Here is a 17903-nt window from a genome sequence, read left to right on the forward strand (position 1 = left end):
GTCAGGATCTTTAAATCCCATTCTCAAATAAAGGATTGCTGAAGAGACTAAAAATTGTAGAGTAGACAAGATGAAGGGGGGAAATAAAAGAAAGTGGTCAAAGACACCACGTCTGTTTTAAGTATGAGCAAAACCAGCATGGGAAACACTGTGAGCTACAGCTTTTGAGCTGCTTTTGGCATGAAGCATTCCCTCATGTGTCATAAGCCTGTTTAATGGCCATCTGCTGCTGCTGTCTTCTTCCTGCTGCTGCTGCAGGCAGTGGCTCCTGCTGGAAGCAGTGCATCCTGCTGCACAGCTGGCTGCCCTCTGCTGTGTGCAGTACTGCACCAGGCCCGAAGCCCTAGAAACTGGCATGCTTAGCACTGAGTATCAGAGAAGGGAGGAGAAAAGGGGGGAGAATTGAAAAGGATTAGAAATGTGAAGCTGGAAAGCTTCTGGTATTGAGCAAAAGGTACAGTAGGTACTCTTTCATTTTAACCATTTAAGTAAACAGATACTTAAATGAGCAAATCAAAGTGTCTCATTTTCCAAGGGAGGAAAAAATATGCTTTAAGTTTTGGTAAGTAAAATGACAGACGGAGCACTAGTCTTTGACAGTATGAGAGTTCACAGCAAGTTTGTACTCAGTCACAACAGCTGGTGCTATTTAGCACTGTTGTTTCTACATGCAGAAAATGTAGTTTCTGTATTGTACTATGCTTAAGTGTTTTTTTTTTTTAAAAAAAAAAAAAGGTCTATTTGTTTGCACTTAAAGATGCAGCATGTTCCTCAGCAGGTCAGTCCATCTGGAATGACTAATCTAACCTACAGCATGGAGTTAAGGGTTTGTTTCCCCTAGTTTGTATCTGGACAGACTCCTCAGCCTCTTGCAAGGGACAGGCACAGAGTAGTAGCAGACCCAAGATTCAATTTGTGTTTTTATTTGTGTAATTAGGAACATTGGCCACAGTACTGTGGTCAATCTTACTTTAGCAGTTGCTTCTGGTTACAATACTACTGATCTCAGCCTCTTCCATTTTTGTTGAAGCTACTTATTTCTTTTTTAACAGCAGATTCTGAATCAAATGTTACTGTTCTGAAATTCTTACGAAAAACCTTAAAGAAATCTACCAAGAGAGCACAACTTAAAGATTAATGCAGTAGAAGAGAGAGAAAGCAGTATAACTTAAGGTAAAATGTCTAAAACCCCAGTGTTAGGAAATACTTCCACTCACATAATTATGAAAGAGACAAACATATCTTGTTAGTAAAGTGTAACAAGATACGACAGCATTTTAGAAGTAGACAGACATTAAGACATTGAATAAGCTGATGAATAATGCTGGACCATTAACCAGGATGTAGGCTATGTCTACCTGTACAAACCTGACAGTATTGCTTCATGTATTTCAAGTTTAGATCAGAAGAGACCATTGTCTTAACTAACCCAATCTTTTCGACAATAAAGACCACTGAACTTCATCATAGTAGCATTATGCTGAGTCCAATTAGGCTATGTCTAAATCTAGAAAAGCACCCAGTGCTGATTGGTGGACACTAGGGGATATAGATCTGTTAATTCTCTCAATTTTTTAAATAGGTACCTTCCTAAGTATTAACCAGCTATACTAAACTTACAGTTTGTTGACAACTTTATTGGAAAGCTTTGTGCATCTTTTAAAAAATGTAACACAGGCTGCTACTGCAGGGAAATAGGATAAAAATCTTTATCGTTCCACCTTTGTCAGAGTTCATTTTCTATTGATATGCATTTTTGTAACTGTAGTTTACGTTAGGCCTCTAAGGAGCTGAGGTTTCTAATGTGGAGTAGCAAGAAAAAACAACCTTCAAAACCAATTCAATCCCACGTCTTCAAGTAATATACCACTTCAGCACAAGGAACCTCTAGGATTAGGATTAATTAGATCTTCCACCTCCTTTTCCCGTGTTCTTTGTCCTCATTTCATGCCAAGCTTTCACCAGAGGTTCTCTGTTTTTCCATATGAGCTCGTGACCGTAAGTCACATACCACCTGAGAAAGAAAGTACTAGTTAAATTTAACTGCAACTTTTCTCAGCATCTGAGGAACAGACTGATCACTATAAAGGCAGCTAGATGCTTGTAATAGTAGACAAGATTAAACTGAGACACAAGTAACATTCTTGGAAAGTAGCGATGTTAGCTAAGCTACCAGTTCTCTTGACTCCATTTAACTTTTATGTTCTTGCTTGTCTCAGTCCTGAGAATTAAAGGCATGAACACCTTCCAATTTCACGCTCTCATGAATTCTATCTAAAAAGATACAAAACCTACTTCCACTTAACACTGTTAAAACAGTACAGTTGCTTGTGCTAATCCTTACTACCACCATCAGATAAAAGGTATTTTTCTTGTACATAAACAAAACAGAAACTCCCCCATAAACAGCCACATTCCTTTAAAGTGAATTTTCCGCTATAAACAACTCAATGAAAAATTAATCTATTGAAGTGTTCTGAATCAATTTATACTGATTTTCATACAGTTTTGTATAAATGTAAGTGATTAAGCAAGGGAGGTTATGGAGGACAGGAGAGGGAGAAGTGGAAGCAATTACATAAAAATACATTGAAGGTTCTCCCACAAGCTTTCAGTAAGTACTTTTGTATGAGCCACTAGCTTATCTAGAACTGTCAGGCCATTCCAGTAGGTCATATAGTGGCTTTCTGAAATGGACAATTGTCTGTGAAGCAATGTATAGAAAACATGTGGTTCAACTTGTGAGCTAGAGGCCCTGTTTAAGGATGAAGTGGCCAAAATGATCACTGAGGAGAACATATATGCACACATACATGAAAGAAAGTTACTTGTAAAACTTGTCTTTACTGCGTCTGCTATCTTATTTTAATAATATACGAGTCCGTATTACAATAAGAAGCTGATATAGCTGCATCAAGGTAGAAAGTAGCTACAAATTGGCAAGTCTACATCAACTGCCTCTGTGATGCCAGAGAAAGAGTGGAAAATAGGCTGTGCAGAGCAAAATTTACACTAAAGTAAAGAAACAGTAAACAAAGGCAAACCAGTCTGGAGATCAAAATTAGTACTCTCCAACTTCTAGAATATATCTTCCAGACTAGTCACACTGCGTGAACAAACATTGTTAATCACTGTGCAGTCTGATCTCATGAAAAAATCAAAGGAACAACATTCTGCAAATTTCCAAAGGATCCTAAGTTCCTTGATAAGGTTGCTGCAGAATAAACTCACTGGGCACACTTCTGCATCGAGCTTTAAATTCATTTTTTACCTGTCCTAGTTAAAATTCGGGTAGGCTTTTAACCTATGTTTAAAAATGCTCTTAGCAATAAGTGTGCAAGTTAAGACAACAGTCGGTGTGAAAAGGGGAAAAACTCATTAGGTAATACAGTTCAAACATGAACAATGCAGAACTGTTTGCTAGAAACTAGTTTCTAGTAGTTCTTCTCAATTAGGCTCCACAAAAAGATGAAAGCAGCAACACTGATAAACAACAGTGGAGGCTGGTTGAAGAACTTGGCCTCAGCTCATTCTCATTCAGCTCTTTCTAAACTGGTAATTAGAAATAAACATTCATACACGAGAATTTTGTTAGCTGTTCAACTCAAGAGATGTTTTAATTTGTCCATGCCGTGTTTTGTGAGAAACTATTCAGTCTTGCGACTCTCTTCAATGTTCTGGGGAGAGAGCAGGACCGAGAAAGACAGTCCAGGTTACATTGACAGAACAATCAAATGTTTAACCTGTCATTTCAAGACAGCTCAGCGCCTTTCAGTTCTAGGAATCTGTTAACAGTACTTTCCATGCAATTTTATGGCATTGCAAGAATAATGGTTAGTTGTCTTCAGTGCTATTCAAGACAACTTTCCAAACCTCACAAAATTCAAAGAGAAGACTACGTCAGGGAAGTGCAGGAAGAAAGCGAATTTGCGAATATTCAGAAAGTGAATAGGAGAAGTTTAAATATAAACCAGACTTACATTCCAAATAGAGCTCCCCCTAGATGTGCAGCATGGTCAAAAAATCTCCAGCCTAGAGCAAGCCCTGCAGTGTCAAATGCAATTATGGCTTTTAAAGCCTGGAAAGGAAGAGAACATGCAACAGATAGGATCAGCCACAGTATATAATGAACACTGGTAACAAAGCTTTATATACAGCAAACATTTGGATCAAAAAGCATCCCTTAAACTTTTTATCAGTGCAAACACTGTAAAAAACTATTTTAAAAATGGACTCAGTCTGTTAGCTGTACTGTGCTGCCAAAATACAGTCATGAGCAACCATAGAATAATGCTGGAGAGGAACATTGTCTTCTCAAATAATCTATTTGTTCAAAGCTTTATTTCTACAATTACATATATTTTAAACTTAGGTCAGTATATTTTCTAAACTTAGGTCAGAAAAAAAGAGAAAACTACCTGGGAAGAAGTACAGTCATAAAAGACACCATAAAATACGAAACTGTAGTATTCTCATTCACTAATTCTGACATAGCTGAATGACACAACCCTCTACTGGACAGAACAATGTGGGGCAGCATCCCTGTCTTCCCCTCTGACAGCTATTGATCATCACACTTTCCTAAGTGACCCATCTGTTAGAAGGAAGAAAATCAGGATGACAGCGAACAATTTCATGGCAAGAAACATGAGCAATAGTTTAACATTCTCAGGAGACACAAACCACCATGGCTGTAATTATGCAACATTTTACTAAATGCATCATTTCAAGAGACTGACAGAAGTAATGTCAGGATGAAGTGTTACTTTAAGTAGAATTTCTTTCGTTGAGCATAGGTGTTAAAATAGCAGCTATGTTGCTATATTGGCTTTTTTCTTTTAAAAGCCCATTACAGTATACATGAGGTAGGCTACAAGAGTACATGAAGTTTAGAAATTACTAAGAACTTCTAGCATTTAAAGGCTATATCAGAAAATATTCTGAGATTTAGACCATAATAGCCAATGTTGTTCTTTATTTACTGTTGTAATGAGTGCTTCCTCATGGCAATGCTACTGTGGCTCTGACAGTATTTCTACCCTGGTATCTTTTCAGGAAAGATGCAATTGAAGGTTAGCATGCAAAAAAAAAAAAAAAAAAAAAAACTAACAAAACAACACAACATATCCACTCAAACAGAAGGGCAAGAAAAACATGAAGGCTATATTTGAGAACGTTGTTGATAGCTGTAAGCTGTATTTACAAAAAAATATTAAACCGCATCATCTTGTGATGACAAAGATTAACCGCCTTAGGTAACATAGGAAAGCAACTGTTAAGTGGTGGACCACAGGCAATTAACTTATTCCAGCAAGTCAAAATATACACGAGAAGCTTTTCTTAAATGGTATATGTATGAACGCATCTCAAAGCATTTAATGAAAAATGGACTGCTAGTAGTACACACAAAGTGAAGTTTCAGCAGTTTATTTCTAACCCAAGAATGTTCTTGGAAGTATCAACAGGAGGTGTTCTTCCAGGGCTAAAATGTTATTTCCTTTGAGAAGCAAAACTCTTTTCTCAGTCTTGACCAATCTTTCTTCAAAAAGAGAATCTAGATATTAGTCTGTAACCACTGTTGCTATACAAAATATTGCCCTTCAGAAAGACTTATGTCTTTCTAATGTCTGAACAGTACATATCTGAACAGTTTGTGTGCACAGTCCTCAGACAGAAGAACTCCCAATTTCCTTCACCTTCAGATTTGCAACACACCCATGGAGGATGAAATTTAGGATAATTCTGAATCCACTGCACACTTGTGTGACTCTGCCAGGCTGCATTAACTCAGAATCAGTCTCCAGGTCTTCCATGACCTTGTAGTCTTTTTCAAAGTGAATTTAACAGCTTAGAAACACAAATGAAAAGGACATGCCTTAAGATAAGGGATAGGTACACAGAAAAACGTTTTAAGTGTAGGATTTCTTTTGAAGTTCAAAGGTACTTACACTTCCTGCTGTAAATGTGAACATTGGAAGAAATATGATGGCTAGTTTTGCTTCTGGCATCTTTGTACATACAGCTGCAAGGACAGTCATTATAGCTCCTGACTGTAAAGACATTAAAATATATGGAAGTAAGCTGAGATATTACGTAAGGGAAAAAAATATTTTTCTGAATGTGAGCCTTTTTCCTTTTGGCTTTCATAATTTTTCTAACACAGCCCTGTGATAGGCCATGAAGTATCACAGCAATGTTGAGAACAAAAATAAGATTTTAATGTCAATATCTAGAACTACAAATACTGGGAAAAACTCATGCTCTTACCTAGCCTCCAATAATCAAGAAAAAAAAAAAAACTCCTGTTCTTAAGATATCTAATGTTAACATGCTTTTTGTAGCAAGCTCTACAGAAGTCTGTACATGCATTAAATCAGACCCAAACATTTCAGAAGAAGGGATTCTGTCTGAAGCTTGTGCCAAACAAAACATGGAAAGTAAGAGGGACAGGAACAAGAAGTCTCTTGTCAATGAAACAACAAATCCCTGGTCTGTACTGAAGTGACTGCAGGCTTTTGTATCCCATGAAAATTCTCAATGGAAAGGCTGTGAATACCATAAACTAATGCAACATGTGTCAACTTCAGTAAGTTCAAATTAGTAAAACTAATGGAAAGTAACTTGCTCCAGATATAATTTATTCATAAAGGGAAAATAAGACAGCATTAACAAAACTCTAACTTAGGGACTTCCCATAACATTTTTCATTCCCATTGAAAAACAAGAACCTTTGTTAAAAGCTAAAAGTTTAGTAAAAGAAGAAGGCTGTAAAACTTGGCAAATGGCTAGGTTCACTTCAGATTTATAGCAAGTTCAGTGTTTTAAAACATTATAGCACTAAAAATACTTGTAAAGAACAGACAACCATAGCACGTCCTCGACCTATCTCGTACCTTTCATATCGTAAGACTTCGGGCAGCAGTGCTGCTTTCTGCACAGTATTCCCTATAGCTTTCACTAGCATCCCATGCTGATTCTGACTGGTTACATGATTTCTTTCAAAAGTAGTGTTTTCAGTTAGAGAAGACAATTATACACAATTATGTAATAACAGCTTTGAAATAAGTTGTAGAACTGAACTATCTGCTCAGTGACAAGAGGTCCTGCTCATTAAGTACTCATTTACAACCCACTACAACATATGTTAGTTCTGGGCTGTCACGGCAAGAGTTGAAATATTTGAAGAATAGCCAAGTTCTTGCACAAGAGTAACTGCTAGATTGCTCGGAATCAGTAACCCTTCCTCATTTCTATCATCCAGAATATATTCTTTTAGGCAGGTAAAAGAAGACAGCAGGCTATGAAAATAACATTAGAAACTATATAGCGTCTCTTATATTCTAGATACTCACAGCTCCAAGGGATGGTTCAAACTTTCCAGTGGCCATTTTAGCAACATAACTGACAAAAGTAGAGACAACACCTAGAAAGGTAAAGTGACAATTAGAAACGATGTCTGCAATGCAGGCAAGCATCAGAAAGCTAAACAACGTCATTGGTACATTCTAAAGAAGCTAGTGTAGGGGCTTTTTTTTTTTTTTTTTACTTGAATAAACTGTAAGCTTTTCATAGGAAATTCCCATGAGTCTGCTCTAAGAGCTATTTTGTTTTGGTGACTGTGGTGGTTTTACCTTACTAGGCACCTGAACTCCACTGCAACCGCTCTCTCACTCCCCCTCCTCAGAAGAGGAAGGGAAGAAGAAAAGGAAACAAACCTCACAGGTTGAGATAAGGATAATTTAATTCAAGGAAAAATAATTATTACAGGAAAATCAGTATTAATTAAATAATAATACTAAAGGGAAAAGGGGAAAAAACAAGTAAAGGCCATATGGAAGTGCAGAGGAAAGAAATTACTCTCTGCTTCCCACCAGTGAGTGATGCTTGACCATGTCCTTGAAGCAGGGCCTCAATGCACATAGCCATTGTTTGGGAGGACAGACATTTTCACGAGAGCCCACCCTTCCTCTCTTCTTCCTTTTTCCACCTTTTATTGCTGACTGTGACATCATATGGTATGGAATATCCCTTTGGTTGGTTTAGGTCAGCTGCCCTGGTGATGTTCCTTCCTCCCCTCTTGCCCACCCCCAGCCTGCTGGCTCTTGGGGATTACAGGGAGTCCTGATGCTGTGCCAGCACTGCTCAGCAGGAGACAACACTGGTATGATACCAGTGCTGTTCTAGCTACAAGTGCAGAGCGCAGCACTGTATGGGTTGCTGCAGGGAAAGTTAACTCCATCCCAGCCCAACCCAGTACAGTAACTAAGCATGACTGAAAACCAGATACTTGTATTTTCATGGTATTTTGAAGCCCAGTACCCTAAAGCCATCAGACTTCCATGTGACAGCAAATAAGCACTGCAGTTAGCATAGAGCAGTTTGTGGGGCTGAATAATTGCTCTGTCATCATATGCTTATTAACCACGTACACTTTATTTGCATGAATATATATTTTTAAATGTTGCAAATGTATGTATTTCACATTACCAGCAGAAAGATACACTGCAATGAACTGCTCACATCCCAGAAGAGAGACAATGCTGCTGGAAAAACTCCATAAAACATACATATTTGCTGCCATGTGGAAAAGAGAGAAGTGACTAAATGTAGAGAGCAGCATTGGAGAACACAAGGCTCCTACAAGAGAGAAAAATTAATGAAAAAAGTCATTGTTTAACTTAACTTGAACATGTCATGCAGACTAGATATTCATTAAGAGATACTATAAGCTAACTGTACTTAGAATCCTCAAATACAAACTATGTAATAAACCCAAAAATGTAACAAGCTTCAAATTCCATGCAATACCTCTTGAAAAATAGAACATACACCCCAAAAATATGCAAGCTGTATGAACAGCTACTTTAGAAAGTTTAAATTACCTACTAGGAAAAGTTTCACATAAAACTTGAATCTAAAAACACTTGTTCTATGCTTTGGAAAGAAAGATTTGGATAAATGTACACGGTGAAAGTTTTTATTATATTAATAGGAAAAACTATATAAAATGATTTTACTAGGGAGACTGATTCAGAAAGGAAAACTTTCTTCTCAAAAGAAAAACTAGTTCTTCGTGCAACAGCAACCTTGAAAATGTAAAAAAAAAAAAGCCAATTAGCAGGTTTAAAGGTCAACATTATTTAAGCAGGAGAGTTTGGGATGACTGCTTTGCATAATAGCTAGCTTTAGCTTTGGAGTGTGGGGAATTGGTTGAGTTTCCGTTTCAGCAGAAACTACTTTCCTCATGCACATTTGTCTCATTCTTTTAATTCTTTTCTCTACTGTGGAAATGAAAGCTAATTGTTCTGCTATTAAATACTAGTAACTTACTTTAGTAACTTACTTCCCTAAGTTAACCTCTTCAAAATATTTCACACACAGTGAAAGCCAAGTTTGTTTGGCAGAAGGGGGGAACACAAGACCACCCAAAGTTTTAAACAAGGTGCCTGTACACAGCATACAGACTAATGTTTTATGAAGACTGGGATGATTAGTGTTCTGTCCAGGAAAGCAGCTGGTGTTGAAATCGCTAACAGAAGTGCCTCTTCATCTTTAGGAAGGCAGGAACTGCATCCCACTGAATGCAGTAAGAGGCCAGGCAGCAGGCAACAGTTCTGATATTAGAGTATTTAGAAAAGTACTGGTGGTGGTTTCTTCTTTGACTTAAAAAAAAAAACAATCAGACAAACAAAAAACCTACAAAATGGATCCATTACCTCTAACTTTTTCTCCATTCAAAGTGTTTCCTATCTAGACAAAATGACGTGTTTGGGCATGACTGAGCTTACTTGCAGCTCCATCACCCACAAGCAAAGCACCATCCCAAGCTTTTGTGGTGTGATCAAAGGCTCTATTATACATCAACATAGAAAAGTCACCCAAATTACTGTTGACTTACTGGAGGATGGATCTGAGGTGAAATATGTAAACATAATCCGTCGCATACCAGGCAGCCTCCATAAACAGAATACGAAGACATTTGCAGCTATAATACCTAGTAAGAGGGAAAAGTATAAACAAATTTTGAATGTTTGAATGTAACATGCCAAAATACTTACTGTAAACAGGCATTAAGAAGTACGCTTGCAAAAAATCATACCATAAACTTTATGGAGTTTAGAAAAAGCAAAAAGAAATACAGGAATTCAGTTTATATAATGGAAATCTTAGAAATAGAACATTTAATTGCAACCGTTTTATTTTGACGTACAATGTAACAAATGCAACCATCCAGGAAATCTGCACTGAAAACATTCAAGCTCTGGTTTCAAACTTATGTTCCACTATAGAATCAATGAAGGAAGAACCAGCTAAAAGAGGTCCATTTCTTGCCTCTAGCTGATTATTCCCAAATGCCACCAACCAGCTGCACAGATGCACTTAACTGCACATGGAGGGGAGAAGGCTAGGGGAACCATACAAACATGCAGTATACATCCCTTCTACTTTACAGACAGGTTTGGTTTTGAAGGGATTCTAATAATATCGGTTAGATATGAAGCGTAAAAAGTTGACTTGGTATTGCTAAAGCATAGTCATCCCTGTGAGATAGCAAACACACAGCTTTTTACTTCCAATGTTTACTGTGGTCTTATTTTAGTTTAAAAGAGAATGTACATGATTAGAAATACAGCGATGCAAATTTGTTTCTTGTTTACAGTGCCTCCTCTATTATTATAGAACAGGTAGCCATTTACAACGTTTTACAATAGCTAAAAACATTTAAGGGGAAAATAATTGTGCTTCCTTTACAGAATAGTAAATATCACAAAGATTCTCTATTTGAAGTTTGTAACAAAACGTAAGAATGGTGAGAAACCGCAATGTATAAGTCCTAGAACCAAAACTTTTATACATCTCTTGATGCTCTATCTTATTCCATTATGTTAGAGGAAATATTTTCCTTGCATGCTGCACCAAGATGTCACAGAACTGTCAACCGTTTCAGTACAGTAAGCCCAATCTTGTGATGGCAGTCAAGGGCAAGTATCCCAATGGCTCAGGATATACCAGCTAGAATTTAGATAGTTTATTAGATTAACTAAATGTTGAAAGATGCTCTAGAGGCTAGAGAATAGGAGTCTTCACCCTCCAGACCCAATACAACACTTATCTATATCGTGACCTGACTGCACGTTGAAAAGTAATTCAAGTTATTGTACAATCTTGAAAAATAAATGACACAGCATAAGGTTATATTCCTCCCTGTGGTGGTGAACACAGCCATACTATACAGAGTATGCAACTCTAGCCAGCCTTTGTTGGGTGACAAGTTGGGTGAGAAAATCACGCAATTTAGGGACACCTCACAACTACCTAATCTTTCAAGACAGTGCTTACAGAATTGCATGAAAAAAAGCACATAACTAGCTCATGTTACTTCTAAAAGTATTTTCTGTTTTTCCACAGTTTCTGAAAAAAAACATTCCAGGGGCAGGATTCTAGCTAATCCTCTGTAATCTCACACAGATGCACAGGAATTTTTGATGCATATAAAAATATATTCTGAGAAGGAAGTGCAGCAGAAACCATGTATGTGCAGGTATAAGTTTACACATGCTTGGTGCCTAACAACCTAAACGTGGTATGAAAGTCATCTGTTTTAACATACTGTACCTGTTTGCCATATTTCTCTTCCTGTGAATGTCTAATACTTGTAAGCTAACACAAACCTGTCACAGTCCGCTGACCCTCAGTCAGGTTATTCCACCAGCTGTTAACCTGAAACAGAATTGGTATTCATCAGTGCCGTCGTAGGGTATTTGTAACTTCAGAAATAGTCACAGAAAGGTCTACCTCTTTAAGAAAAGCATTTGTTTGAAATCTGTCAAGGAAATCGGCTTCAAACTTGTTATTTTTCTTAGTGATTTAGCTTTTTAAGTCAGCATTTCCTTACTCAAGAGTAGTTATCTACCTTCCTTCTCACTTAATATCCAAGAGTAGATCAAGAGTTTCTTCAAAAAGAATCGGGCGGGTTATATCATTTTGCAGAACTGCATGGGTTACCTCTGCTTGTACTAAAGAGGTATATAGCCCATAATGCTTACTTTAGAAGGTTACCAAAGATAGCATCGACCTCGCCTCAACTAAGCCTCACCCTAATGCTATCTAACATCACACCACCCACCTTTCAGAGATTCCACTTTTGTGCCAGGGTCACTTTTGCAGAGGTGGCTCACAAGATGTGGAATCCATTCCCCCTTGCGTCCAGCTCACCCAGCCCTCCTTCAAGTTTAAAACCCCTGAAAAAGTTTATTTGAGTGCAGTCAGCCCACACGCAAATTCCATCCCCCGCTTTCCCTTTTTAAGCTTTCCGAATTATTTTTGACAAATATTTTCTTGCTAGCTCCATGACCTTCCAATCTTATCAATGGGGGCAACATCAAAAACTCAGTTATAGGCTGGAGGCAGGAAGAAATAATGCTCTATGAAACCACCTGTGTGCAATCTGGTATCTGTGTAACAGCTTCACTGCATTTTTTGTTTAATGCTCTGGCACAGGACAGATATCAGTATCTCCTACCAATTTCTCCAGTACGAAGACACTAAACTAAGATGATTTTTCTATAACATAATGATAGAATGCCCTCAGAGTCTATTGGGAGATCCTGAATCTAAAAACAGAACTTACCTACTGAAGACAGGGGTTGGGAATTTAAGCCTATTAACAATGGAGTGGTTTTATTTCTGGATAGCTAGTCAGCAAATCTTCCCCTTCAGGTTTTGAAGGAAAACAAAAGCACAAAACCAAAATTATTTGACGTATAATTCAGGGGCAGTCATAATCTCACCTGCACTTCATATAAACTGAGCAGGAAAGCATGCCCATTTGGAAAAAAGTACCACAGTGCACACAATTGGCGTTACAAAACCAGCTCCTCTGTGTGCCATCCAGGACACTGTGCTTCTCCAGCGGCACGCTCAGCCCCACCTCCCTTGAAAAAGCAGACCAGAACAAGTAAACAAGCCTGGTCTACTACATGCTACAGCAGTAACCTTGAAACACACGTGCATTTTTTTTTAGTTTTAAATATGCTTAGCTGAAAATTGAATGGCTTGTATCTTTCAGGATGCCAACTAACTGTACGACAAGTCTTGCAGTAGTTACGTTGTTCTTACTGCCCAAATTTCAAAGCGAAGTAGTTGGATGGAAACATCGGCTTTCATTACAAAAGCCTCTCAAACCCTGATGGTTTGTACAGTAAAGGCTGAAAATCTGAATGTGTTTCTGAAGCCATAAGATTAAACAAGAAAAAAATATGCTTAATGTTCAGAATTTAAGCCAGTTCTGTCATCTCTGGGAGCTCAAGTTTGGTTTTGAGAATACTTAGAAACGGCAATTTGAATTTTTTGATAGTGAAAAAGCAAAAGGTACATCCTTTAGATATTTACTAACTACTCCTGACCCTTCCTCCACACATTTCAGGGTGAACATGGCATTTGTCTCCTATGTAGGTTGTACAGTGATGCTGTGAATTAGCTTTCTGTTGCTGATTCTACCATTTTTTCCTGAAGCGGAGTGTAATTTGCTGAGAACGAAGTAATGTAATTTGCTTAGAACGAGGAGCAGCTTGCTGAGCACCTGTCACCTCTCAGCGTTAAAAGCCTGAGCAAAGAGCACAGGAGCCGTGTGGGCGGTGCCGGCACACGTACCTGCTTTCTGAAGTCCCCCCTCTTCTGCGGCCGGATTTTGTCCAACCAGTCCGCCCGAGCTTCCTCAAAATACGTCTGGACCCGGGACTTGAGCGCCTCGTACTGCCAGATGGCAGCGGCCCCGAAGGCGGTGCCTGTGAACTGGGCAACGGCGGGATAACCTCAGCCTGGGGCGGCGGCCCGCGGCCGGGCCTTCGCCGGCGAGGCCCGCGGAGGCTCCCTCCCTGCCCGCCGAGCCACTCACCCCCACGGCGAAGAGCAGCGGCCTGACGAGGCGGCGGGCCGGGGGGCGGCCGGCGCGGGCGGGCGGCGGCGGGCAGAGGCTGCGGCGGGGCGGCGCGGGCCGCGCCTCAGCGGCGGGCGGCTCGGCGGCGGGGGGCTCCTCGGCCCGCGGCCGCGCCCGCCGGAACCCCCGCCGCGGCTCCAGGAGCACCGTCAGCCTGCGGGGGAAGAGGGAGGGCGGTCGGCCGAGGAGCCGCGCCGCCCCCCCCCCAGGCCCGTTCCCTCCCGCCCCGGCCCGGCCGTACCTGTGTGCCCGCGGGCCGCCGGCGCGGGCCCAGCACCACCACGCCATCTTGGGCGCCTCCCCGCGCGCCGAGCGCTTCCGGGGCGGCCGGCCGCCATCTTGCGGGCGCGGCCGAGGGACTGCCCCTGCCCGGCGCGGCGGGGCCGCCATGTTGGGAGGGGCGGCGGGAGGGAGGGGCCGCCCTCAGCCGCCACGATGAGGGGGGCGCTGCTCCGCCTCGGGGGGGTATGCCTTTGTTATGCTCAGAAGACTCCCGGAGCGGCCCCAGCTAGTGCTGCCCGTCTCCTCCGAGACTGGGAGGCTGGGGCTGTTGCCTCGTCGTGCCTCTCGTCCTTAGCCGCTTCGCCAGGCCGCCCTTCCTCCGTCCCGCCCGTTCCTGTACGCACCGGGGGCCATGAGGCAGCCGCTGCCGGCCCGCAGCTGCCCCTCAGGCAGTCGCCTTCCTCGGCTCGGGTGTCCCCCGGTGCCCCGCCGTCCCCTCGCGGCTGGTCCTTTGGCACAGGGCCGCCCGTGGTGGCGCAGGCTCCCGGCCGGGCTCGTCAGGCGTCGTGCAGGCGAAGAGCAGTCCCCAGGCGGTGACAGGGGTAGTAAAAGCTGTCACGGGGTGAGCAGCGCGCCATGAAGACCGACAGTTTATTAAATGGAGAAAGAAAAAAAAAAGAAGCGTATTTGCTTTGAAAATAGCTTAATTGAGTTTCAAGAAGCAGTGTGCACCTTTCTGGTTACGTACGTTGCTGTAGAGGTACAAATCAGAAAACAAAGCGCAGTGCATGCCAGTCACGTCTCAGTCATGAGAGATCAGAGTGCAGAGCTGCCAAAATTAAACAGTTCAACAAACAGTGGTTTATCTGAGGTGCACAGGGAGAGAACAAGGCGATAATCACATGTTGCTGCAGGAAAAGTCCTGCATGCGTGTAAGGGAAACATTTCACATGCAAAGCAGTTGTGTAATCTCCAGGCTTGGAGTCAGTTATGTTTTGACTGGACAAGACTTGAGACACCCAGCCCATCTGTAAAGTGGTGCTGTAGCAGGAGGTCGGACTCAGTACTATCTCCTGAGGTTCCCTCCAGCCTCAGTTGTTCTATAATTCATTGTGTGGAAGGAAAGTTAATAGCGAGATGGGAAGGATTTGTATATTTTAGGAACTGTAGGTGACTACAAGCTTGATTAGAACATTAGTAAGCTCACCTGCTTCAAGAATACAGTTACAAAGCCAAATCATTTGGAAGTGGAGGGGAAAGTAATTGAGGTTGTTTCTCTTTTCCCTTCTTCTTAACACGTAGTGAAAGATTTTACCTTCTTAAGTCAAGGCCATGACCTGAAGAAACCTCTGTAAGCTTGTGATGGAGGACTGCTTATGTGCTTTAGTACTGTATTTAAGTCTGTATTTTATCTCTTTCTAATTGCACTGTTGGTCATGGGTCAGCCTCGGGATTTGCTTGAATGAAGCAATGATTAGCAGATTCAAAGCTATATGTTGCTGGAGTTAAAAAACACACATATATAGGTACGTGAAAACTGTGGTAATCAGCTCTCTGTTTTTCTATGCAACAAAATTAAAAAGAAGTAAAAAGAAATGTTTGATTTAACTTTGCAGCTTAGAGTCTTTTATCACTTTTTTTTCCCTTTTTTTTTTCTTTCAGAGACCTTATCAAGAGTGTTTTGTTTGTTTAAGTGACTTAAATATTTTTCTTTGTTAACTCTTCCTGTCCTGTGTTCAAACCACATACATTTTGGCTGTGCTGTTTTTCATACTAAGGTGTTCTTTTTGGTCCCCAGGGCTTATTTTTATCGCATTACAGATCTTAGTTGTATATGGCCTCTGGGTGCAGTTTGCAAAGGATGATGCTCTGGGTGTTACGTATTTGTTTAAACATAAAACATTGTTTTGTGGTCAGTCATACTTGAATAGTTGCAAAGCATATTTGCTGTTAGTTGTGCTATCATTTCATTTCTATAAACAATGAAAGTTTATAGCACCTAGTAAAACCAAGTCCTGAAGGGGTGTGTGCAGTACTTGTTGAAAGAGGGGGATAGATGTTGTGTCAGTTGAAAGAAGCTGCTTTTGAAAGCTTCTCTTTTGCCAGTGGTTTTCACTGTCTGAACTAAGTGCAAGTGGTAAGAAATCAGCACGACCATCCTGTGGGGACTGCAGTCTTATGCATGACTGAGGGCCCAGAGGAGATAAGGTATCTTGTCTGCACTGTCCCTTGAGTTTTGCATAGCAGCAGCAGGGGTAGTCCACGAAGACGAAGACAGGAAGAACAGCAGCAGCAAGAGGCTGCAGAGTCCTCCAGTGCTGCTGGAGCTCCCTTAGGAGGGAGCCAGGGAGATTCTGTCCTGCCTCAGGGCATGTTTGAAATCCTGAACCACACCTTTGTATTTAATGTGATCCACTGGGATGGGGGCGTCTGTATTGGTTGTATGGCTTGAATGCTGCTGGGAGTATATAAAGAATGTAAGGAAAGTGGATTTGTTTAAACAAATAAATGCCCACCCCCTATTTTTTCCTCTGGCCTTTTTTTACCCACTGGAGACTTGCATTTCAGGAGGGGCTGTAGGGCTATCTGTTCCTGCCTCGTATGTCCTATTGGTAAGTGCCCCACCAGGCTCCTAGTCCCTGCTGAGAGACCAGACCCACCGCCTGCCCCCTAAGGATTCAGATACAAGCACTGTGTGCTTCACTTTCCAAGTAGTAGAGGCTTTCTCTGCATGCTTGGAAAATAAGATACCTTTCAGTTGATCTGTCGTGCATCATGCCATCAGGGTTTAGTCGTCTTCCCACTTTACATTGCCATGTAAATCGAATTGAAATATCATCTTCTACTTTCAGACCCATTCTGCATTTTACTTTTGAGGAATATTTACCCACAGTATAGAGCTCATGGGTGTTATTGTTGGTACCTTAAAGGAGGCTCTGGTACCTTAAAGGAGGCTGTAGCAAGGTGGGGATTGGTCTATTCTCCCATGTGCCTGGTGACAGGACAAGGAGGAATGGGCTCAAGTTGTGCCAGGGGAGGTTTAGGTTGGATATTAGGAAGAACTTCTTTACTGAAAGGGTTGTTAGGCATTGGAATAGGCTGCCCAGGGAAGTGGTTGAGTCACCATCCCTGGAGGTCTTTACAGGACGTTTACATGTAGAGCTTAGTGATATGGTTTAGTGGAGGACTTGTTAGTGTTAGGTCAGAGGTTGGACTCGGTGATCTTTGAGGTCTCTTCCAACCTAGATGATTCTGTGTTATATTACCTTTAGCAGGCACATTAATACTAGACAGTTATTTTAAGTGTGCTGGGTGGAGGAAGGTTGTTCATCTGTGTTTTTGTAGAATCTAACTTCTAAGCTTCCTCACTTTGAAGCATATGATATTTCAAATTACAGTATTTTAATGCGAAGTTTATGTTTACACCTATGTCCTACCCATAGTGATGGCTTAGTTTTACCTTATTTTCCTTACTGTTAGGTGTGAATTGTGACTGCCTGGGTCATACCAATGTAACGTAAGACAGAAGCAGTCATTTGAATTATCAGTCTGCCCATGTGGTACGAAGTCTGCTTAAATTTATTGCTTAATTTAAATTTATCATTTATTTCAGATATTTTCTGTTAACAGTTGTGTGTGCTTTGAAGAGGTTACACAACCACTTGAGAGAAAAGTGCTCCCTCCTCAACGGGAGATTAAACTTTCATAGTGGAATATACATGCTTTTAGGAGTGGAATAAAA

At 41.0% G+C, this 17903-nt stretch overlaps 1 protein-coding gene across 1 annotated transcript; it reads right to left on the reverse strand.

Annotated features, from left to right (window-relative positions):
* Positions 1–1616: 1616 nt before the first annotated feature.
* Positions 1617–14242, reverse strand: PARL (presenilin associated rhomboid like). Its single transcript, XM_035545009.2, has 10 exons — positions 14181–14242; positions 13898–14093; positions 13654–13794; positions 11673–11721; positions 9899–9994; positions 8488–8637; positions 7353–7423; positions 5949–6050; positions 3981–4078; positions 1617–2014 (listed from the first exon to the last, which is right to left on the reverse strand). The coding sequence occupies exons 1-10, from the start codon at positions 14225–14227 to the stop codon at positions 1900–1902; spliced, it is 1065 nt and encodes a 354-aa protein (XP_035400902.1). The 5' UTR covers positions 14228–14242; the 3' UTR covers positions 1617–1899.
* Between the last annotated feature and the right edge of the window lie 3661 nt (positions 14243–17903).

This window comes from Cygnus atratus, chromosome 9, assembly GCF_013377495.2.
Source record: "Cygnus atratus isolate AKBS03 ecotype Queensland, Australia chromosome 9, CAtr_DNAZoo_HiC_assembly, whole genome shotgun sequence".
NCBI lineage: Eukaryota > Metazoa > Chordata > Aves > Anseriformes > Anatidae > Cygnus > Cygnus atratus.